Source organism: Mobula hypostoma, chromosome 14, assembly GCF_963921235.1.
Source record: "Mobula hypostoma chromosome 14, sMobHyp1.1, whole genome shotgun sequence".
Lineage (NCBI taxonomy): Eukaryota > Metazoa > Chordata > Chondrichthyes > Myliobatiformes > Myliobatidae > Mobula > Mobula hypostoma.
This window is the reverse complement of record NC_086110.1, coordinates 79,986,114-80,011,505: the sequence shown is the minus strand read 5'-3', so window position 1 is coordinate 80,011,505 and position 25,392 is coordinate 79,986,114. Positions and strand designations below refer to the sequence as shown.

Genomic DNA, 25,392 nt, shown 5'->3' with positions numbered 1-25,392 from the left:
TCCATTATCCAATTTGCAGAGTGCAGGGCCACTTAATCTGGTGTGTATGGATTTCCTATTCATACAGCCTGATCCCAGCAACACGTCGAATGTCTTGATTATTATTGATCACTCACCAGATATGCGCAAGCCTCCCTACAAAGGATCCACCTTGGCCAAAGAATTATGGGAAAAGAATTTCATTCATTATGGCCGCCCCAGACGGATACATAGCGATCAGGGATTTTGAGAGTAGGCCCATACATGAGTTACTGAGCATGCTTGGAGTTGAGAAGTCGAAGACTATGCCTTATCACCCACAGAGTGATCCCCAACCTGAGAGGAGCAACCAGACACTGTTAGACATGCTTGGAACTTTAGAGATCAGTAAGAAGAACAAGTGAACACAACTTATTGGGTATCAGGTCCACTGCTACAACTGTACACAGAATGAGGCTACCAGATACTCATCATATTATCTGATGTTTGGGCACAAAGCCAATTTGTCTGTTGACTTCTGTTTTGGGACTGATGGGGAAGATTTTCCACATAAGATTTATCTGAAGTATGTGTCTGATAAGAGGAGGGAACTGCAAAGGGCTTATGAACTAGCTGAAGTCTCTGCTACCAAGCAAAATCAAGGAAATACGAGGAGATATGATCAAAAGATTAGGTTCTCCCAATTACCTGGAGAGAGTTCTCATAAAGAAGTTGGGGCTACCTGGGAAGGGTAAGTTGACTGACTGCTGGGCAGCTAGACCTTATGTAGTGGAGAGTCAGATGCCGAACGTACCAGTTTTCCAGGTGAAACCACAAGATAAGAATGGACCTGTCAAGATTCTCCATCAGAACTACCTTCTACTTCTGGGACATGAGGTACGTGTTGACCCAGAGCCTGACATGGGCCCTACACCTAGTAAGAGGACTCTGAAGCGGAAAGGTCTGGACAGGACCTAACCACTGAATGTGGCACAGACTCACATGATGAGGAAACAGAGGTGTGGTATATGCTACCCTTTGCAAACTCCCCATTAATTGATGAAGAGATTATCAACTTTCCTCATGCTGATGCGTCTGAAATGGGGGGAACTCGCACTTTGTAGGTAGGTTCGCGGTTGGACAATGACAAGAGATTGGGCTCTAAGGTAACTGGGCATAAAGCCAAGCTCAGCCAAGTGACAAGGAGTTGTCAGAAGGCATGAGTAATGGACAGGGTAAGGTCCCTCCATGTAGACAGGAAAGATCAGGCAGTGCCAGAAACTGAAGTAGTTAATGATGGGGTAAGGAGGTCTTAAAGAGTGAGGAAAACCCCAGATAGGCTGGCCTATGTTGCTGTGCCTATCCACTTTGTAACACGGGGTTGAGGGCCTGGTATCTGGGGCAGGTAGGGAAGTGTCAATGCCATTTACGCATGGATTGGAGGTCCTGATATCACAAAATTCCTTTGAAACTTTGTGCTATTCATGAAGGGGTGACAAATTATTTCAAAGTCATGAGGACATGACTATTATTGGTTTGGGGGGGTGGGGGAGAGAGTGTAACACCTGGTAAAGGTTTCACTGCTAATGCTGTAGGGTATTTCATGCATTGGTCTTTCTGTAGAAGTAGTGTTAGAGTTATTGTTATTGTTAGAGATAATGGGTGCTTAGGAATGTGGGCTATCCAATCAGGAAAGAAGGCTGGGGAGCAGACTTTTTTTTGTGCCTGACACCGGTGTGAGCCCTTTTCTTTGTTCAGCGGGAGATGAAGAGAAAAGACGCTGGAGAGAACCGGTCATAGGATTCAATCCAGCGGGGACTATGATTTGATGAATCAAACTACAGGAGTAGGTGAATAAGAATTTTGGAAGATTTAAGTACCAACCTGTGCACATTTGACTGCTTGCCTTGCGAGCCTGATTGAATTTTTATAAGGATGTGACTAAACACATTGATGAAGGTAGAGCAATAGATGTAATGTATATGGATTTCAGCAAGGCATTTGATAAGGTACCCCATGCAAGGCTTATTGAGAAAGTAAGGAGGCATGAGATCCGAGGAGACCTTTCATTTTGAATCCAGAATTGGCTTGCCCACAGAAGGCAAAGAGTGGTTGTAGACAGTTCATATTCTGCATGGAGGTTAGTGACCAGTGATGTGCCTCAGGGATCTGTTCTTGGACCTCTTCTCTTCATGATTTTTATAAATAACTTGGATGAGGAAGTGGAGGGATGGGTTAGTAAACTTGCTGATGACACAAAGGTTGGAAGTGTTGTGGATAGTGTGCAGGGCTGTCAGACGTCACAGCGTGACATCGATAGGACGCAGAACTGGGCTGAGAAGTGGCAGATGGAGTTCAACCCAGATAGGTGTGAGGTGGTCCATTTTGGTACGTCAAATATGATGGTAGAATATAATATTAATGGTAAGACTCTTGGCAGTGTGGAGGATCAGAGAGATCTTGGGGTCCATGTCTATAGGACACTCAAAACTGCTGCGCAGGTAGACCATGGTTAAAATGGCATACGGTGCATTGGCCTTCATCAATTGTGGGACTGAGTTCAAGTGCTGTATAAAACCCTGGTCAGACCCCACCTGGAGTACTGTACTCAGTTCTGGTCACCTCACTACAAGGAGGATGTGGAAACTATAGAAAGGGTGCAGAGGAGATTTACAAGGACATTGCCTGGATTGGGGAGCATGTCTTACGAGAATAGGTTGAGTAAACTTGGTCTTTTCTCCTTGGTGCGATGGAGGATGAGAGGTGAACTGATAGAGATGCATAAGATGATGAGAGACATTGATTGTGTGGATTGTCAGAGGCTTTTCCCCAGGGCTGAAATGGCTAACACAAGAGGGCACAGTTTTAAGGTGCTTGGAAGTAGGTACAGAGGGGAAGTCAGGGGTAAGTTGTTGTTGTTTTTACACAGAGAGTGGTGAGTGTGTGGAATTGGCTGCCGGCAACTGTGATGGAGGTGAATACAATAGGATCTTTCAAGAGGCTCCTGGATAGGTACATGGAGCTTAGAAAAATAAAGGACTATAGGTAACCCGAGGTAATTTCTAAAGAAAGTACATGTTCAGCACAGCATCGTGGGCCAAAGGGCCTGTATTGTGCTATAGGTTTTCTATGTTCTAAATGCAGTGTGCAGTCTGTTATTTCTCGCCAATGAGTTGTAATAGGGCAGCAAATCACACAAAATTCCCACAAACCAGGCTTGTGTGGGAGAGACATCCCAATCTCACCGATTTGGCGGGACCAGAATCTGTATACCCTAGACATACGAGGCCGGAGAACAGGGAATGGGGGGAAGGGGGGTGGGTCTTGATGCTGAGTTGGAAGACTGCCAGCAAGAGCTAACAAGCCGTTTCCTAAGGCGCCTGGGAAGAAGAGAAGTGCACATTTAATGCATGCATTCAAATATAATAACTTCAGCCCTGTTTTATTCTTCTTTTTCAACTTTTGCTGCTGTTACACTTCAACTCATCCCACTGACTGAAATTTTGTCCTATCTTCTGATTGCACTTCCTCACAGTCTCACTACACATGGCATCTACTTGTATATCAACTGCCCCATCTTCAGCCCTATCACTTCAGTTCCCATACCACTGCCAAATTAGTTTAAAAAACCCTATTTTGCATCAGTGTTCACCACATAACCCTCCCATGTATATATCAGAGTTTCTCTTCAATGCTGAAATTGAACCCACCTCTACCACTTCTACTGGCAGTTCTTTCCACACTCTAACCACCCTTTTGAGTGAAAAAGATCCCCCCTCATGTTCCCTTAAACATTTCACTTTTCACACTTAACCCATGACCTCAAGCTGTAGTTTCACCCAAAGTTCTAGGCTCTAAAGAATAAAGTCCTAACCTTTCAACCTTTCCACAGAACTCAGGTAAAAGTCCTGGCAACATCCTTTTAAATTTCCCCCAACTCTTTCATTGTTTTACATCTTTCTCATAGGTAGACCAAAAGTCATAGGAGCAGAATTAGGCCATTCAGCCCATCGAGTCTGCTCCGCCATTCCATCATGGCTGATCCTGGATCCCACTCAACCCCATATACCTGCCTCCTTGCCATATCCTTTGATACCCTACCTGATCAGGAAACTATCAACCTCCCCTTAATCCACCAATGGACATGTCCTACACTGCAGTATGTGGCAAAACATTCCACAGATTCACTCTCTCTGACTAAAACAATTCCTCCTCACCACTGTTCTAAGGTCACCCCTCAATTTTGATGCTGTGGTCTAGTTCTGGATACTCCCACCATAGAAAATATCCTCTCCACGTTCACTCTATGTAACCTCTTTCTAAAGATGTAATTCTATCTCTTACCAACAGAGCCACACCACCACCTAGGCCTAGCTGCCTGTCCATTCAAAGTATATTCTTTGATGTTAAGCTCCCAACTATGACCTTCTGTTAGCCACGACTCAGTGATGCTCACATCTTCATACCGACCAATCTCTAATTGTGCCACGGTGTTTGACAACCTTATTCCGAATCCTCCTTGCATTTAAGTACAGCACCTTCAGTCCTGCATTCTTCATCCCTTTGAATTTTGCCTCTGTGGTACAATTTAACTCTTTGCTTTGTCTGCATTTGTACCCAATCACTGGCCTATCCTCCCTTACACTCATGTTACACCCATCATCTACTTGTAAACCGGCTGTCTCATTCTCAGCTCTATCAAACTGGCTCCCATCCCCCCACCATATTAATTTAAACCACTTCCAAAAGCTCCAGTAAACCTGCCCACAAGGATATTGGATCCCCCTCTGATTCAAGTGCAATCTGTCCCTTTTGTACAGGCCCACCTGCCCCAAGAGGTCCCAATTTTCCAGAATTCTGAATCGCAGCCCCCTGCTCCACTTCTTCAGCCACGCATTTATCTGCCACCTCATTCTATTCCTATTCTCACTGTCGCATAGCACAGGCAGTAAATCCGAGATTACTATCCTTGAAGTCCTGCTTGTCAGCTTTCTTCCTAACTCCCTGTATTCTGTTTTCAGGACCTCCTAACTTTTTCTACTTATGTCGTTGGCTTTAATGCCAGAGGCTCAGCCCCTGTTGCTTCTCCCAGGTAGATTGTCCTCCCCAACAATACTCAAGATGGAGTACTTATTTTAGAGGGGGATGACCACATGGATGCTCTCCACTATCTGACGTTCTCTCTTCCCTCTCCTAACAGTCACCCATTTGTCTTTTCATTGACTACAGCTCTGCCTTTAATACCATCATGCCAAATAAACTGATTCCTAAGCTCCAGAACCTGGGCCTTAGCACTCAGATCTGCAGCTGGATCTTCAACTTCCTCACAGACAGGACCCAGGTTGTAAAAATAGGAGACAGGCTCTCCTCTACAATCACTCTGAGCACCGGTGCCCCACAAGGCTATGTACTCAGCCCCCTGCTGTACTCACTGTACACCCATGGTTGTGTAGCCAAGTTTCCATCGAAATCAATATATAAGTTTGCTGATGACACAACGGTTGTAGGCCGTATCTCGGGTAATGATGAGTTTGAGTACAGACAGGAAATTAAGAACCTGGTGGCATGGTGCGAAGACAATAACCTATCCCTCAACGTCAGCAAGACGAAGGAATTGGTTGTTGACTTCAGAAGGAGTAGCGGACCGCACAACCCAATTTACATTGGTGGTGCGCAAGTGGAACAGGTCAAAAGCTTCAAGTTCCTCGGGGTCAATATCACAATGACCTGACTTGGTCCAATCATGCAGAGTCCACTGACAAGAAGGTCCACTAGCACCTTTACTTCCTGAGAAAACTAAAGAAATTTGGCCTGTCCCCTAAAACCCTCACTAATTTTTATAGATGCACCGTAGAAAGCATTCTTCTAGGGTGCATCACAACCTGATATGGAAGTTGTCCAGTCCAAAACCTGAAGAAGCTGAACACGGCGCAGCACATCACACAAACCAATCTTCTGTCCTTGGACTCACTTTACACCGCATGCTGTCGGAGCAGTGCTGTCAGGATAATCAAGGACATGACCCACCCAGCCAACACACTTTTCATTCTTCTTCCCTCCGGGAGAAGGCTCAGGAGCTTGAAGACTCGTACGGCCAGATTTGGGAACAGATTATTTCCATCTGTGATAAGACTGCTGAACGGATCCTGACCCGGATCTGGGCCGTACCCTCCAAATATCCAGACCTGCCTCTCGGTTTTTTTGCACTACCTTACTTTCCATTTTCTATTTTCTATTTATGATTTGTAATTTAAATTTTTAATATTTACTATCGATTTGTACTCCAGGGAGCGGGAAACGCAGAATCAAATATCGCTGTGATGATTCTACGTTCTAGTATCAACTGTTTGGCAAACAAAGTATAAAGTAATACATACCACAACTTCCAGCTGCTCACCCTCTCTTTTCAGAATATTGTGGACGAGTTCAGAAACATAATAGACCCAGGAACCTGGGAGGCAAACTACCATCTGTGTTTCTTTTTTGTGTCCACAGATGGCCTATCTGTCCCCCTAATTGCAGAATCCCCTATTACTGCTGTTATTCTCTTCAGTGCCCTATATTTCTGAGCCACAGGGCCAGCTTTAATGCCAGAGGCTCGGCTGCTGTTGCTTCTCCCAGCCAGGTCGTCCTCCCCAACAATACTCAAGATGGAGTACTTATTTTAGAGGGGGACGACCACATGGATGCTCTCCACTATCTGACGTTCTCCCTTGCCTCTCCTAACAGTCACCCATTTGTCTCCTGCAGTTTTGGGGTGGCTACCTCCCTGAAGCTCCTGTCTATCACTGCCAAAAGCTTTCTTTACAACCCTGTGACACCACTTTCAAGGAATTATGGATCTGTATTCCCAGATCCCTCCGTTGTATCATACTCATCAGTCCCTACCGCTCACCATGCAAGTTCTACTCTGGTTTGTCCTCTCAAACTGCAACACCTCACACTTGCCTGCAAAAAATGCCAAGTGCCATTTTCAGCCCATTTTTTAGATTTATATCTTTTTTAATAAAGGGAAAAAAACCAAGCCAGGAAATGGAAAGAGATTTCCAATTCAGCTATGATCCAATTAAATGGCACGTCAGAATCTAAGAGCTGAAAGCCTTATGTGCATGTTGAAAATGTGCAGGAGTCAAAAAGTATTTACCTGGCAGGGAACTTGCACTGAATATTGTAAGACAATCTAAAAGAACGGTGAGATTTATGAGGAATATCACAGAATCCTCTTCAATTCGAAACTCCTGAAAGACACTGGCCTGAAAAAAAGATACAAGATATACATCAGAATGCAATATTATTGCATCTCCTTGGAGTAGGAAGAGGGAAGGGGATGCAATAAAAATGGATGAGTAGTGAGTTACCTCCTGTGACCTCACCTCCTCACACCATCCCCAGGACTCTTTTATCCATGCATCTCCCACAATTCCCTATATTCTCTGAAAGATTTCTCTAAATTTCCTGGGATTCCGTAAGTCCAAATGACACAAACAAAGCTGGAGTAGGTTATAAAACCCTTCAAGCTTCTCCCAGTATTTAGTATAATCATGGCCTACTTATGCTGGCCTCCTCTTCTGTGCCATTTCTCTTAATCTCCTTTTCCTTGATCCTTTAATATTTAACTCCACTTTAAATACCTCTAATGACCCAGCTTCCACCACCGACTGTAAGAACATATTTCTACATATCTCAATTTTAAATGATGGCTGTTTGACTCTTTTTCAAGACTCTTCCACTAATGAAACAGAAGAACATAAGAACATAAATAGTAGGAGCAAGAATAGGCCATCTGGCCCATCGAGCCTGCTCTACCATTCAGTAAGATAAAGGTTGACCTGACCATGGACTCATCTCCACCTATCTGCCTTTCCCCTACCCTTAATTCTCCTATGTAAAAGTCTATCCAACCTTGCCTTAAATATGTTTACTGAGATAGCTCCCGTTGCTTCATTGGGCAGAGAATTCCACAGCTTCACCACTCTTTGGGAAAAGCAGTTTCTCCTCCGCTAAAAGAAATAATTCCTCGCTATGGAGTTCCAGAAATGATAAGCTCGGACAATAGACCGCATCTGGTTGCCAAAATAAATGAGGAAATTTGCAAGGAGTTGGCTATAAAACAACAGATCCACCGCACCCATCATCCAAAAGCAGCTGGCATAGTGGAACTAGCCAATGGTATCTTGAAAGATAAGTTGGCCAAACTTACACAAGAAACTAGATTGACCTGGTCGAAGGTTTTACCCTTAGCCCTATTCCATATGAGAATCACGCCATCAAGTAAGACGGGGCTATCACCTGCAGAAATTATCTACGGGAAGCCTTTGAGAACCCCATGGGACCCCGACCTTGTTTGCCGCTCCTCCCTGAGAGCTTACCTGCAAAATTAGATATGCATACCTTGGGGGAGAAGATGGGAAAATTAACTAACACTTTCTAAAGCTTGCATTTACAGGTACCACAGGCCTATCGGGAAGACAAAACCCAGCCTAAAGGTGACTACCCCACAAGTCAGCCGGGAAATTTTGTCCTGATCAAGAATTGAGGTCCAGGGAAACTCGGACTTCGGTGGAGAGGACCACACTCACCATGACAGATTCTAAATATTTCACAACAACCAAGAAAGGAGAAATCTTCAAAGTCAAAGCAGAATTCAATAGTGACAAGCAGGAGAAAAAGAAAGCAGTGAAGAAAGTGATTACATCAATTACCGGTGGCAAAGATGTCAGTGCCCTCTTTCCTGATGTCATAAACTATATGCAGACAGACAATTTGGAGTTGAAGAAGCTGATGTACCTCTATCTAATGAACTATGCAAAGAGCCAACCACTCTTCCTTCAGTTAGTCCTGACGAAGGGTCTCGGCCTGAAACGTCGACTGCGCTTCTTCCTATAGATGCTGCCTGGCCTGCTGCGTTCACCAGCAACTTTGATGTATGTTGCAGATATGGCAATTATGGCTGTCAACACTTTTGTTAAGGACTGTGAAGATCCCAATCCATTTATTAGAGTACTAGCCATGAGAACAATAGGCTGTATCCGTGTGCATAAAATTACTGAGTATTTGTGTGAACCCCGCGGAAAATGTCCAAAGGATGAAGACCCTTATGTATGAAAAGCTGCTGCTGTCTGTAAAGCCACGCTACATGACATCAATGCACAGCTGGTAGAAGATCAGGAATTTCTGGACACTCTAAAGGATCTGATATCTGACTCTAATCCAATGGTCATTGCAAATGCTGTGGCTGCTCTGTTGGAGATCGCAGAACCTCATCCAAACAGCAACTTATTAGACCTCAATTTTCAGACAATCAACAAGCTTTTAACAGCCTTAAATGAATGCACTGAATTGGGCCAGGTATTTATCCCTGATTGTTTGGCCAATTATAGCCCAAAGGATGACCGAGAAGCTCAAAGCATCTGTGAGCATGTGATGTCATGTTTATCTCACGCCAACTCAGTTGTTGTCCCGTCGGCTGTGTGACGCCAAACCAAGCTATCAGACGATTGATGCTAATGAGAGAGATAAGAGAGACAATGGAGAAACATTCAAAATACTAATAAGAGGAGAGACAGGGATTAACGGAAAAGAAACATAATTCAGAATATTGACAGACTGGTTGCTTTGAACCTGAACTGTTTGAAGTTTGATGGACAGGTGATACCCCAGCAGGGGGATAAAAAGAGCAGGTTCGCTAAGGCACGGGACACCATGAGACAACGAGACCCTGGAAAGCGCAGTGTGCCCCCACAAGTGGTGGGAGTTTGAAGGTCCGGTTCGCGGGAACCGACCATATGTTCACAGGGTGTAAACGTACGATCGGTGGGAACCTGGTGTGTGTGTCCGCCCTTGCCTGGGTGCCAGGTTCACCACGGAAGAACGATCGTATCCGGAACGGAGATGTCACAGTCGGTGACCACAGCGGGATAGAAGACATCAAAGGTCTGCCTGAACCAAACTGCATCCCGCCCCCTCTCTCTCTCTCCCCAACGGTACATCGACAGCGATTACTTCGAACTGCACTAAACTGAACTCTGCTTCACTTAAGACTGATTTTACCCCTAGACTGCGATCGAGCTTGGTTGATTCCTATTACCCTATTTCTGTGTATATGTGTGTATTAGCATTGCTAACCTGTTACATTTATATCCTTGCGATTAGTGTACTGATTTACTTATTCCTTTAATAAAACTTTATTAGTTCCTAGTAATCAGAGACTCCAACGAGTGTTCCATTTCTGCTGGTTTGGCAACCCAGTTACGGGGTACGTAACATCTGTAAAGGTTCTAATGAAATTCATGGAAATGCTTTCAAAGGACTGGGATTACTATGGCACTTTGCTGAAGAAACTGGCTCCCCCACTGGTAACGCTGATGTCTGCAGAACCAGAACTCCAGAATGTTGCCCTCCAGAACATCAACCTCATTGTACAGAAAAGTTCTGAGATTCTTAAGCACAAAACAAAGGTCTTCAACTACAACTTTTGACTGCTATTGTGAAACTATTAGAAAAAAACAACTGAGACACGAGCTGGTGCAGCAAGTTCTAAGCTTGGTGACACAGGATTCTGACAACCTTGACTTGAAAGACTGTGGCTATATATACTGGCGTCTACGTTCTACAGATCCAGTGGTAGCAAAAGTTGTTGTATTGGCAGATAAACCTCTAATTTCAGAAGAAACTGATCTTACTGAACCAATGCTCCTTAATGAATTAATCTGCCATATTGGAACACTGGCCCGTGTACCATAAGCCACCCAGTGCATTTGTGGAGGGGCACTGTCAGAGGATACATCAAACAGGCTGCAAAAGTGTTACTGAAGGAACTGAGTAGAAGGACTCTCTTGGATTAAGGAAAATGTATTGATTGACAGTGGTGTTTATGCATGTCAGAAGTCTGACTGTATTAACTTTGATTATTATCTGTACCCTACGGTGCTTGTGGTCATGTATTGTATCATGTTGTAGAAGCGACAATCTGTTCTGAAAGTTATCATGTGATGATAAAAAGGAGGGAATGATGAAGTTTAAGGACGTTGGGGAAGTAAGACATGATTCTTGGACTCTTGTAAATAACGAGTTAAAAACTTCAGTGCCACCCTATGTGTGTTAGTGAACAAATTCTGTTGCTTTTGCTGAAGAATAGGCCCGCAGTTTGTTTAGATTAAAAGCTTGCCTGATTAACAGCCTGTAGCTGCCTCTTCAAGGTGACATGAGGGCTGGAATTACTCAGTGCTCACATAGGTCATGCTTTATTGTTTTGCTCCACTGACTTAAGTCTTTTCTTTGGAGAGGCTCAATGATAAGAACATCTGTCTCTAATTAAGTCAGGGGTCTAGCTACAGAGATGGCTGGTATAAGATGGACAATATATCTATTTGCAATTAAACTCTGATTTAGTGGACTCTCTTATCAAAGTAATTGGGTTTCGCTCTAACTGACTTGACATACCATTGTAACTGAGCGTTCTTTGTCTGCTCATTCTATATACTGTAGCATTTCTGTTTTAAAATCAGAAAGCTCATCTGAGCCTCCAAGGAGAGAGAGAGTGTCTCTGTCTCTCTTTGATAACTGGTTCCGAGTCTTTCTCGCCGGCTGAACTGAGCACAATAAACTGGTGAAGAGGTTAAAGTAATAACTGTGCGGTGTGATTATTGGTCCGGCAACCTTTTTTAAGTTTACAGGTATTTCAATGGAATAGTGGCATGAGAGGAGAACGGCCGAAGTTGAATGGAAAGGGACATTTGCGGGAAGGACAGCAGAGCAGCAATGGCTGGAGTTTTTGCGAAAAATGAGGGAAGTGCAAGACAGATATATTCCAAGTAAGAAGAAATTTTCAAAGGGAAGAAGGACACTACCGTGGCTGATAAGTTTAGTCAAAAACAAAGTAAAAGCAAAAGAGAGGCCATACAAGGAAGCCAGAGCTAGTGGGAAGATAGAGGACTGGGGGAAGCTTTTAAAAACTTGCAGAAGGAAACTAAGCAGGTCATTAGGAAGGAAAAGATGAATTATGAGAGGAAGCTGGCGACTAATATCAAAGAAGATACTAAAAGCTTTTTTAAGTATATATAAGGTAAAAGAGTCGAGGGTAGATATAGGAGCAATACAAAATGACGTTGGAGATATTGTAATGAGAAATGCAGAGATGGCAGAGGAACTGAATGCATATTTTGCATCTGCATCAGTCTTCACAGTGGAAGACGTCTACTTTACATTCAAGACTGTCAGGGAAGTGAAGTTTCTGCACTGAAAATTACGATGAGAAGGTGCTCAGGAAGCTTAATGGTCTGAGGGTGGACCTGATGGAATGCACTCACAGGTTCTGAAGGAAGTAGCTAGAGAGCTTGCGGAGATCTTTCAAGATGATCTTTCAAGAATCGCTAGATTCTAGCATTGAGCTGGATGACTGCAAAATTGCAAATGTTACTCTGCTATTTAAGAAGGGTGGGAGGCAGCAGAAAGGAAACTATAGACCTGTTAGCCTGATATCAGTGGTTGGGAAGTTGTTGGAATCGATTGTTAAGGGTGAGACTACGGAGTACCTGGAGGCACATGACAAGATAGGCCAAAGGAAAATCCTGCCTGACGAACCTACTGCAATTCTTTGAGGAAATTACAAGCAGGGTAGACAAAAGAGTTGCAGTAGATGTGGTGTACTTGGATTTTCAGAAGGCATTTGACAAGGTGCCACACGACGCTGCTTAGCAAGATAAGAACCCGTGGAATTACAGGGAAGTTACTAGCACGCATAGAGCATTGGCTGGTGGGCAGAAAACAGAAGAGTGGGAATAAAGGGATCCTATTCTGGCTGTCTGCCGGTTACCAGTGGAGTCCCACAAAGTCAGTGTTGGGACCGCTGCTTTATACGATATATATCAATGATTTCCACTACGGTATTAATAGATTTGTGGTTAAGTTTGCCAATGATACAAAGATACAAAGTGGAGGAGCGGGTAGTATTGAGGAAACAAAGAGCCTGCAGAGAGACTTAGATAGTTTCGGGGAAAGGGCAAAGAAGTGGCAAATGAAATACAATGTATTTCATTAGGGTATGGTCATGCATTTTGGTGGAAGAAATAAATGGGCAGACTATTATTTAGATAGAGAATTCAAAATGCAAAGATGCAAAGGGACTTGAGAGTCCTTGTGCAAGATACCCTAAAGGTTAACCTCCCAGGTTGAGTCGGTTGTGAAGAAGGCGAATGCAATGTTGGCATTCATTTCTAGAGGTATAGAATATAAGAGCAGGGATATGATGTTGAGGCTCTATAAGGCACTCGTGAGACCACACTTGGAGTATTGTGTGCAGTTTTGGTTTCCTTATTTGAGAAACGATATTCTGACATTGGAGAGGGTTCAGAGAAGATTCACAAGAATGATTCCAGGAATGAAAGGGTTACCGTATGAGGAACGTCTGGCAGCTCTAGGCCTGTATTCCCTGGAGTTCAGGAGAATGAGGGGGGGATCTGATAGAAACATTCCAAATGTCAAAAGGCTTGAACAGATTAGATATGGCAAAGTTATTTCCCATGGTAAGGGATTCTAGGACAAGAGGGTACAACTTCAGGATTGTAGTATGTCCATTTAGAACTGAGGTGCGGAGAAATTACTTTAGTCAGAGCGTGGTAAATCTGTGGAATTTTTTGCCATGAGCAGCTGTGAAGGCCAAGTTATTAGGTGTATTTAAGGCAGAGATAGATAGGTTCTTGATTAGCCAGGGCATCAAAGGGTATGGGGTGAAGGCAGGGGAGTGGCGAAGACTGGAAAAATTAGTTCAGCCCATGATTGAACGGCAGAGCAGACTCGATGGGTCAAATGGCCTACTTCTGCTCCTATATCTTATGGTCTTCTGATGCCTTTCTTTATTTCCTTAGTTATCCATGGCTGGCTCCCCCCACCCTTACTGTCCTTGCTTTTAACTGGAATACAGGCTTCCCCCACCATCTGAAGGTACAGCATTCCTATGAAACGGTTCGTAAGCTGGAATGTCGTAAAGTGAAGAAGCAATTACCATTTATTTATATGTGAAAAATTTGCAAGCGTTCGCAGACCCAAAAAAAACCAAGCAAATCAAGCCAAATAACACATAAAACCTAAAATAACAGTAACATATAGTAAAAGCAGGAATGATATGATAAATACCCAGCCTATATAAAGTAGAAATACTTTTCTACAATCATTGCCGCATTGTTGTCCATAGCGAAAATCTCACGCAAGCGCTCTCGGCAGAAACACTCTCTCTAGTAACCTTTAAGCTATGAAGCTGCCAAATCATACCACATAACACGTAAAAATACACAGCCTATATAAAGTAGAAATAATGTATGTACAGTGTAGCATCACTTACAGGAATCAAGAAGATAGTGCCGAGCACACTGATGATGGTGTGTCAGGCTGAGTCATCGGAGGTTGGGGTGGTGCAGTGGTCCCCAACCTTCGGGCAGCGAACCGATACCGATCCGCGGAGAATGCAGCGGTAGCCGGGACGCACCCAGCACATCTTTAAGAAAAAAGCCGAAATAAACAAGCTAACTAATTAGGAGCCGCCTGGCATGTAAATGTCGGCCCAGATCAGAAGTGACGCAATCGGCACCTAATTAATTAGCTTGTTTATTTTGGATTTTTTTCTTAAAGATGTGCTGGGTGCGTCCTAGCTACCGTTGCATTCTCCGCGGCAATGTATCAGTCTGCGGCCCGGGGGTTGGGGTGGTGGGACACTGGGGTGTCATCTCATCGTCGTCTGTTTCCATCAGGGCAGGCAGGTCATCTTCTATGTCTGCCTGCCTCAATGTCGAAGGTCTAGGTTCGTCGTCTGCTGTGGCTGATGTGGAAGGCTTGATAAACGACAGTATGCTTGACTGCTTAGCCTCGCGCATTTTTCTATCATATGGTTCTTTGTAAGCACTCAAACCACCTTGCAAATATGCCCTAAACCTACATACCCTTTCAAAATTAAAGTTGTACTTTTCTGCAATCAGTGCAGCGAAAATCTCATGCAGTTGCTTCACGTTCAGTTCCTGGACGACTTCACTTTCGGTCCATTCGCTACTGCATTCAGTTTCGATTGTTATCCTTTCCTCTTCCAATTGTATCAGCTCTTCATCTGTCAGTTCTTGGTCATGGGATGCCAAAACCTCTTCAACATCATCTTCGCCAACTTCCACAAGCCAAACTCACTTTGTTCTTACTTCGTTCACCATGATCGAAATGCTTAATTATGTCCAGTTTACGCTGAGTGTAACACCCTTACGAGCTCTTCTAGGCTTTTCCAATACCTTAGAACTCATCTTGCTAACGGATGCTCAAAGGCACGTATTTAAGCAATGCCGGCTAGAATGCAGTTCCGGGGGAGGAGCTTGGCTGCTTGGGGCACACGCTGCCTTTTTCGTAACAGTGAAAACACCTTCTGTTAGCGAAAACAGGTAACTAATGTAGGTCTTTTGTAACAGTGAGGTTTCGTAAAGCGAATGTTCGAAAAGTGGGGGACACCTGTATACTTTTGTTGAGCACTTTGAAAAATCTCTTTGAAAGGCTTCCACTGTTCCTCAACCGTCCCATCATATAGTCTGTGTTCCCAGACTACCCGATCCAACTCCTACCTCATCCTGCTGCATCCTCGTTTAAGCATAATACACTAGTTTTAGAACGAACTATTGCACCCTCTATTTGTATGAGAAATTCAATCATGCTGTGATCACTCTTTCCAAGAGGATCCCTAACGACAAGATTGCTAATTTTACCTGTCATTCACAGGATCAGATCCAAGATAGCATGCTCCCTTGTAGGTTCAGCTCAACCCTCCCCCTTCCAAAGTCACTCTCACTCCACCCACCCAACTTAACTCTCATTCCCCCTTCATTCCTGTCTCCCCACCTCCAGCTTCACTCCACAACCCACTACTTTATCCTTGCTCAACACCCCCGACTTCACTCTGTCTCCACCCACGCCAACTTTACCCTTGCTCCAGCCTCCGACTTCACCTTCACTTGCACCATCCCTGACTTCATCCTCACTCCACACACCAAAGACACCCTCACTCTACCCTCCAACTTCACTCTCACCTCATCGCCGACTTCACCCTCACTCCACCCCCCCGAATTCACCCTCACATTGCTTTGTTCCTGATTTTTCACCTTCACTCCCCCTTTGTCCTTGAATTAACTGTTGCTCCCCACCCCTGAATCCTGAAGAACATTCCAATGTGTCAATAGCCACAAGGTAGCAGAGCCAAACAGCATCCCAGGACGGGTCCACAAACTGCGTGCAGAACAGCTGGTTGGAGTGCTTACAGCCATTTTTAATCTCTCCCTCACCCAGTGTGTACTGCCCTCCTGCTTCAATCCATCATTGTCCCTGTACCCAACAAAACCAAGGTAACATGGCTGAACAATCGGCGTCCTGTTGCACTCACCTCAATTATAAGCAAATACTTTGAAAGGCTGGTTAAAGACTACATCTGCAGCACGCACCCACACTAGGCCCTTACAATTCGCCTACTGACAGAAAAGGTCTACCGCTGATGATACCATAGCCACAGCACTACACCCTGTCCTCACTCACCTGCAGAAGAGGGATGTATATGTTAGAGTGTTGTTCCTGAACTACAGTTCAGTATTAAACACCACAATTCCCTCCAGAATTGACAGGAAGCTCAGAGACCTCGGCCTGCATCCTGCCTTGTGCAGCTGGATCCTAGACTTCCTATCCGATTGCCGACAGGTGGTAAGGATGGGCTCCCTCACCTCTACCCCTCTAAACAGGTGTCACCCCAGGGTTGTATCCTGAGTTCCCCCCTCTACTCCCTTTACACCCGTGACTGTGCTGCCATATATAGCTCCAATCTGATCAAATTTGCAGATGACATAACATCAATCGGCCTTATATCTAGTGGTGACAAGACAACCTACAGTGAACAGGTTAACACCCTGTCACAGTGGTGCCAAGATAACAACCTCTCCCTCAATATCTAAAAAACCAAAGAGCTGATCATGGAGGAATGGAGTCAGGCTCATCCAGATCAATATCGTAGCTTAAAGGAGCTTGGAAGCAGGTACAGAGGAGGTGACGGGGTAACTTTTTTTTTACGCAGAGAGTGGTGAGTGCGTGGGATGGGCTGCCGGTGATGGTGGTGGAGGCGAATACAATAGGGCCTTTTAAGAGACTTCTGGATAGGTACATGGAGCTTAGAAAAATGGAGGGCTATGGGTAACCCTAGGCAATTTCTAAAGTAAGTACATGTTCAGCACAGAATTGTGGGCCGAAGGGCCTGTATTGTGATGTAGGTTTTCTATGTTTCTATCAATGGGACTGCAGTTGAGAGAGTGAGTAGCTTCAAGTTCCTCAGTATACACATTACCAAAGATCTCAGCTGGACTGTACACACCGGCTGTATGGCAAAAAAAGCACAACAGTGTCTCTTCCACCTCCGGGGACTGAAGAATCTTCAAGACCTTCTACAGGGGCAGCACTGACAGCATCCTGACTAGCTGTATCACTGCCTGGTATGGAAACTGCAGGGAGTGGCATGGACAACCCAGTGCATCTGTAGATGTGAGCTTCCCTCCATTGAGCACATTTACAGCAGCAGGTGCATAAAGACCACCTGGAAGATCACCGGGGACACCAGTCACCCTGACCAGAAATTGCTTCAGCTGCTTCTGTCTGGCAAACAGTACCGCAGCATTAAAGCCAGGACCAAAAGGCTACAAGACAGCTTCTTTCTACAAGCTATTAAACTTATAAATTCATGTCTGTACGTTGCGGCAGAGTCATAATGCAAAGATTTTTACTGACTCATGTTGTGGGTTGGATGTAAGATTTAAATAAATTCCACCCATTCAATCCACCCTCACTCCCCACCCTGACTTCACTCTCCTCTGCTCCTGGCTTTTCTCTTTGCTTCCCACTCCACGACTTCAACCTCAGCCCCCACCCCTCCCAACTTCAATCTCGCTCCCCATCCCCTCGGAACTCACTCTCGTTTCACCTCCCCAACAATACCATCGCTCCACCCTGACTTCACCCTCACTCCTCCTTCATACCCCGACATTTCACATTCACGTCCCTTCTCCGACTTTACACTCTCGCCCTTCCCTTAGTCCCCCACTTCCTCCATTTTTCATCCTAGCTCCCCCTTGTCCCGACTTTTCACCCTCAAGCCTCCTTTGTCCCCTTCACTGTTGCTCCCCCCTTGTCCGTCTTCACTGTCAGTCCACCTCCCCCAACTTCAGCCTCACACCAAACCCACTACTTCATCCTCGCTCAACCCCCACCCCCATTCACTCTTGCTCCACCCACCCTGACTTCAATGTCGCTCCACCCCCTACTTTACCCTTGTTCAACACCCCAAGTTCACCCTTGCTCTCTCTCGTACCCCGACATTACACCCTCATCCACATCCCTTCTCCCTCGACTTTTCACCCTCGTTGCCCCTTTGTCCCTAAATTCATCATTGCTCCCTTTTCATCCCCAACTCTTGCTCCTCAATTTGTCCCCGTCTCTCCAATCCCGACTTCACCCTCACTCTCCCCCACTCATCCCCTGACTTTTCACTCTTGAGCCCCCTTCGTCCCTGACTTCACCGTCATTCCCCACCCCGGAATCCACACTTACTCCCTCCTCATCCCAGACTTCACCCTCGCACCAGCTCCACTACTTAATCCTTACTCATAAGAACACAAGAAATAGAAGCAGGAGTCGGCCATCTGGCCCATCAGGCCTGCTCCGCCATTCAATAAGATCATGGCTGATGTGACCATGGACTCATCTCCACCTACCTGCCTTTTCCCCAGAACCCTTATTCCTCAACTATGCAAAAATCTATGCAATCTTGTCTTAAATATATTTACTGAGGTAGCCACCACTACTTCATGGGGCAGAGAATTCCACAGATTCACCACTCTTTGGGAAAAGCAGTTCCTCCTCATCTCAGTCCTGAATTTACTCCCCTGAAGCTTGAGGCTACATCCCCTAGTTCTAGCCTCACCTAGCCCTGGAAACAACTTTCCTGCCTATATCTTATCTATCTCTTTCATAATTTTATATGTTTCTATCTCCTCTCATTCTTCTGAATTCTGGAACCTGTACTCCCCCTTCACCCTGGCTTTACCCTCGCTCCACTCCCTCGCCATCCTGGACCCCAGCCTTGCTCCACCTTCGTCACAGACTTCACCCTCGCTCCACCCACCACCACCCCAACTTCACTGTTGCTCCACCCCTTGAATTTACCCTCGCTCCACACCCCCTACTGCACCCTCACTCAAGCATTCATCCCAGACTTGACATTCACTCCTGGCCCACGACTTTACCCTCACTCACCTTTCCCTGACTTCACCTTGACTCCACCTTTGTCCCCCAACTTTTCACTCTCTCATCCCCCAGCTATTCAACCTGGCTCCTCCTTTGACATCTACCTCACCCTCGCTGCTTCTTCTCCTGGACCACACCCTTCATCTTCAACTTCACTCTCGCTCCGCTCCCGACTTTCCCCCTGTCCCCCGACTGCACCCTCACTCCCCACCCCCGGTTTCAACCTCGCTCACCACATCCAACTTCAACCTCGATCTACCTCTCATCACTGTTGCTCCACCACCCGACGTTACCCTCGTTCCAACCCCCATTTCACACTCACTCCTCCTTCGTACCCTGACATTTCACCCTCACATCCCTTCTCCCCCGACTTTTCACCCACTCTCCCATCGTCCCCGACCACCATTGCTACTCCTTCATCCCCGATTTCACTCACTCTCACCCCCTGCTTCATCCTTGCTCACTCCCCCCACTTCACTCTCGCTCCGCCCACCTCTTCACTGCTGCTCCACCCCGACTTTACCCTCCCTCCAATCCCTACTTCATCCTCGCACACCCTTCGTCACAGATTTCACCCTTACTCCAGGCCTGAATTCACCCTCATTCTACCTTCGTACCCTGACATTTCATCCTCACAGCTCTTCGTCCCCGACTCTCCACACCCAACTTCCGTCACTGGCGTCTCACGCCCACCCCCATACCTGGATGAATGCATTGCCTTGGACACTCTTCGCCGCCTCGGCTGTCACTCTGATACCGTTGGCTGAGGCGAAGAAGGTGGCATGGTCTCGGAAATGGATAGCTTTTAGAAGGTTGGACAGATTCCGTGCGTTGTCCAAACTGGCGACTAAAACAAACTGGTCGGCGTCAGCCGGGAACCCCTGCTCCTCCGGCATAGCATCCACACTCTAGCCAGCTTCCCCGCCGATCCGCACGCCAAATCCTTCCCCGGAACTCTGGCAACAAATCAAAGGTTCCTATAATGCCCGGACAGATAATATGGGGACACCTATAGGGAATCCATCACCGACAATTCAGTGATAACAACTCTTACTCTCTCTTCTTTCAGTTAGTGCTGACGAAGGGTCCCGGCCCGAAACGTCGACTGTACCTCTTCCTATAGATGCTGCCTGGCCTGCTGCGTTCCACCTGCATTTTGTGTGTGCTGATGGAGGAACTCAATGACCATCTTCACTGGCCTCTCAGTGATCGAGGTATTCACTGATAGTCCTCACCGGCTCTTCAGTGATGGAAGCATTCACTGACCGTCTTCACCACCACCTCAGTGACAGAGAAACTTATTGACTAACCTCACTGCCAAATTAGTGATGGAGGAACTCACAGACTGTCTTACCCGGACCCTTGGTGATAGAGGAACTCACAGTCCTACTGTCCGCTCAGTTATGGTGGAACTCACTGACCATACTCGCCTCCAAATCAGTGATGGAGAAACTCACTGAATGTCTTCACTGTCCCCTCTGTGATGGAGGAACTTACTGACCATCCTCACCACCATTTCAGAGGTGGAGCAACTCACTGCCCGCTCTCACTGTCACTGACCATCCTCACCACCCCTTCTGTGATGGAGGAACTCACTACCTTTGGTTGGGATGGAGCTAGGCAGGCAGAGACCATGGAAGGGACAGCAACACTTAAGATCATAGAGTCAATAACAGTTAAGAAACTGGCCCTTTGGTCCACCCATCTATGCTGACCTTGTTTGTTTATCTTAGCTAACCCTAACCTTATTTGCCTGCTTTATTTCTGTATTCTTTTATGTCTTGCCTATTTAAGTACCTGTCCAAAAGCCTCTTAAATGTAGTATTCTATAACTCCTCTGACAGCATGTTCTGGATATCAACTACACTGTGTTTTAAAAAATCTTTTCCCTCAGATTCTCTTTAAAATATCTCTTCCTCTCACCTTAATCCTCTGCTTTCTTGTTTTGATTCCCTTTCTCTGGAAAAAAGATTTTAACTATACACCTTTACAGTCCTTTATAATCTTAAGTAGTTCTGCTAGGTCACCTCCTTCCAGGGAAAAGAAACACGGCCCATAAAATCTCTCCTCATAAATAAAATCCTTTAATCCTTCTTGCTTTGCATGTTCTTTCTATACCATATCAATCAGAGCTTCTTCAATGCCTATTTAGATCGTAGAGTTAAGAACAGGCCATTCAACTGGCTATGTCTTTGCTAACCATCAATCCCCCATCTCACTAATTTCAGTTACTAGCACTCTAACCCTAAGAATCCTCTCTGTTTGTTTGTCCAACACTGACATTAGACCACACATGATGCAAGATCTTCCTCAACTCCACTCTAAATCTCTTACCCTTTACCCTATGCCCTCTAGCAGATTTCTCTGCAGTGGGGGAAAGTTTCTCACTAACTTGCAGGATGTTAGGGATAAATTTGTCCTGGTGAGGAAGATAAAGAATGGTAGGGTGAAGGAACCATGGGTGACAAGTGAGGTGGAAAATCTAGTCAGGTGGAAGAAGGCAGCATACATGAGGTTTAGGAAGCAAGGATCAGATGGGTCTATTGAGGAATATAGGGAAGCAAGAAGGGAGCTTAAGAAGGGGCTGAGAAGAGCAAGAAGGGGGCATGAGAAGGCCTTGGTGAGTAGGGTAAAGGAAAACCCCAAGGCATTCTTCAATTATGTGAAGAAAAAAAGGATGACAGGAGTGAAGGTAGGACCGATTAGAGATAAAGGTAGCAAGATGTGCCTGGAGGCTGTGGAAGTGAGCGAGGTCCTCAATGAATACTTCTCTTTGGTATTCACCACTGAGAGGGAACTTGATGATGGTGAGGACAATATGAGTGAGGCTGATGTTCTGGAGCATGTTGATATTAAGGGAGAGGAGGTGTTGGGGTTTTTAAAATACATTAGAATGGATAAGTCCCCGGGGCCTGACGGAATATTCCCCAGGCTGCTTCACGAGGCGAGGGAAGAGATTGCTGAGCCTCTGGCTAGGATCTTTATGTCCTCGTTGTCCATGGGAATGGTACCGGAGGATTGGAGGGAGGCAAATAGAAACATAGAAACATAGAAAATAGGTGCAGGAGTAGGCCATTCGGCCCTTCGAGCCTGCACCGCCATTTATTATGATCATGGCTGATCATCCAACTCAGAACCCCGCCCCAGCCTTCCCTCCATACCCCCTGACCCCCGTAGCCACAAGGGCCATATCTAACTCCCTCTTAAATATAGCCAATGAACCGGCCTCAACTGTTTCCTGTGGCAGAGAATTCCACAGATTCACAACTCTCTGTGTGAAGAAGTTTTTCCTAATCTCGGTCCTAAAAGGCTTCCCCTCTATCCTCAAACTGTGGCCCCTCATTCTGGACTTCCCCAACATCGGGAACAATCTTCCTGCATCTAGCCTGTCCAATCCCTTTAGGATCTTATACGTTTCAATCAGATCCCCCCTTAATCTCCTAAATTCCAACGAGTACAAGCCCAGTTCATCCAGTCTTTCTTCATATGAAAGTCCTGCCATCCCAGGGATCAATCTGGTGAACCTTCTTTGTACTCCCTCTATGGCAAGGATGTCTTTCCTCAGATTAGGGGACGAAAACTGCACACAATACTCCAGGTGTGGTCTCACCAAGGCCTTGTACAACTGCAGTAGTACCTCCCTGCTCCTGTACTCGAATCCTCTCGCTATAAATGCCAGCATACCATTCGGCTTTTTCACCGCCTGCTGTACCTGCATGCCCACTTTCAATGACTGGTGTATAATGACACCCAGGTCTCGTTGCACCTCCCCTTTTCCTAATCGGCCACCATTCAGATAATAATCTGTTTTCCTATTTTTGCCACCAAAGTGGATAACTTCACATTTATCCACATTAAATTGTATCTGCCATGAATTTGCCCACTCACCCAACCTATCCAAGTCACCCTGCATCCTCTTAGCATCCTCCTCACAGCTAACACTGCCACCCAGCTTCGTGTCATCCGCAGACTTGGAGATGCTGCATTTAATTCCCTCATCCAAGTCATTAATATATATTGTAAACAACTGGGGTCCCAGCACTGAGCCTTGCGGTACCCCACTAGTCACCGCCTGCCATTCTGAAAAGGTCCAGTTTATTCCCACTCTTTGCTTCCTGTCTGCTAACCAATTCTCCACCCACACCAATACCTTACCCCCAATACCATGTGCTTTAAGTTTGCACACTAATCTCCTGTGTGGGACCTTGTCAAGTGCCTTTTGAAAATCCAAATATACCACATCCACTGGTTCTCCCCTATCCACTCTACTGGTTACATCCTCAAAAAATTCTATGAGATTCGTCAGACATGATTTTCCTTTCACAAATCCATGCTGACTTTGTCCGATCATTTCACCGCTTTCCAAATGTGCTGTTATCACATCCTTGATAACTGACTCCAGCAGTTATCAAGGATGTTGTCCCCTTGTTCAAAAAAGATAGTAGGGATAGTCCAGGTAATTATAGACCAGTGAGCCTTACGTCTGTGGGGAAAGCTGTTGGAAAAGATTCTTAGAGATGGGATCTCTGGGCATTTAGAGAATCATGGTCTGATCAGGGACAGTCAGCATGGCTTTGTGAAGGGCAGATCGTGTCTAACAAGCCTGATAGAGTTCTTTGAGGAGGTGACCAGGCATATAGATGAGGGTAGTGCAGTGGATGTGATCTATATGGATTTTAGTAAGGCATTTGACAAGGTTCCACACAGTAGACTTATTGAGAAGGTCAGAAGGCATGGGATCCAGGGAAGTTTGGCCAGGTGGATTCAGAATTGGCTTGCCTGCAGAAGGCAGAAGGTGGTGGTGGAGGGGGTACATTCAGATTGGAGGATTGTGACTAGTGGTGTCCCACAAGGATCTGTTCTGGGACCTGACGAAGGGTCTCGGCCTGAAACGTCGACTGCACCTCTTCCTAGAGATGCTGCCTGGCCTGCTGCGTTCACCAGCAACTTTGATGTGTGTTGCTTGAATTTCCAGCATCTGCAGAATTCCTGTTGTTTACTGATAGATGAGTATTTTTTTCTGATTAGAACCCCAGGAGCCTTGCTGAATAAAGTCATAGTCATAGTCATACTTTATTGATCCCGGGGGAAATTGGTTTTCGTTACAGTTGATATTCATTAAGTGATTTTCAAGTGAAAGTCCATTATGCACTCAAAGTGAAGGATAGTAAAGAAGGCATTTTGGAATGTTTGTTAAGGCCCTGCCATTTCCTTCCTGTGTCGTGACAGAATTTGACTTACAGATGTGCATTATTTCACACTCATCTGGATTAAAATTTATTTGCCACAGCTCCAGACAACTTTCCAACTGATCTACACTTGCTTTCATAGGCTGAGGCATTGTATAAAGGAAAGAAAAGAAGATGTTGGTGGAACATGGAGGAACTCATCAGACAGTATTTGAGGAGGAAGATAAACAGTTAATTTTCATCTGGATTGCACTGAGAGGCCTGTAATGGAGCAGGAAGCCACATTAGACAAGTGGTGATGAGGTTAACATGGTGATGAAGACAAGTACCAAGGAAGGACACATGGATATGGTGGTAAGTCTGAGTGAGAATGTGATCAAAGAGCAGTAGTATTCACAGAGGGGGGAGCATTGAGGGTGGGTCTCACAGAATTCCTCAAAAAAAAAGATTTTTTTTCAGGGCAGATGAGTCTGGAAGTGGAAGGAAAGAAAGTGAGAGGAGATCTGAAGGATAAGTTTTCACACAAATGTTTGTAGTATCTGGAATGAGCTGCCAGAGGAGATGTTGAAGGCAGATATAATTATATCATTTAAAAATCAATTGGACATGTACCTGGATAGAAAAGATACAGAGGGATACAGGCCTAAAGTAGGCAAATGGGATTAGTGTAAACAGTCGACATGAATGAGTTTGGCCGTACCTTTCTATGATCCTGTACATTTACCACAACATTCCTACTGTCATATTCTTTGATCTGGCTAATGGTAAGCCTTAGTCATGTTGGAGGTATACATCAAGGTCCCCCTGATCTTTAATAATCCAAAGGATCCTTCTGTACGTTATATGTATCTTACTCTTAAATTTCGTCCTTTTATCAGAACTAAATTTCATCTGTCAGTGCCTTGCCCACCTTACCACCCTGAATACTACTACTCTCCTCATGAGG

The 25,392-nt window shown here is 45.3% G+C and overlaps 1 protein-coding gene and 1 pseudogene across 1 annotated transcript in view; one reads left to right on the top strand and one right to left on the bottom strand.

Annotated features, from left to right (window-relative positions):
- Positions 1-20,215, bottom strand: part of rad1 (RAD1 homolog (S. pombe)) — a 31,422-nt gene extending 11,207 nt beyond the window's left edge. The window contains exons 1-2 of the mRNA XM_063067537.1: positions 19,959-20,215; positions 7,103-7,211 (exon numbers count right to left, since the gene is read on the bottom strand). Coding sequence (XP_062923607.1) covers positions 7,103-7,211; positions 19,959-20,153 — 304 coding nt within the window. The 5' untranslated portion in view covers positions 20,154-20,215. The remainder of the gene's footprint in view (positions 1-7,102; positions 7,212-19,958) is intronic.
- On the top strand, positions 8,539-10,697 carry LOC134356569 (AP-1 complex subunit beta-1-like; annotated as a pseudogene).
- Positions 20,216-25,392: the final 5,177 nt, after the last annotated feature.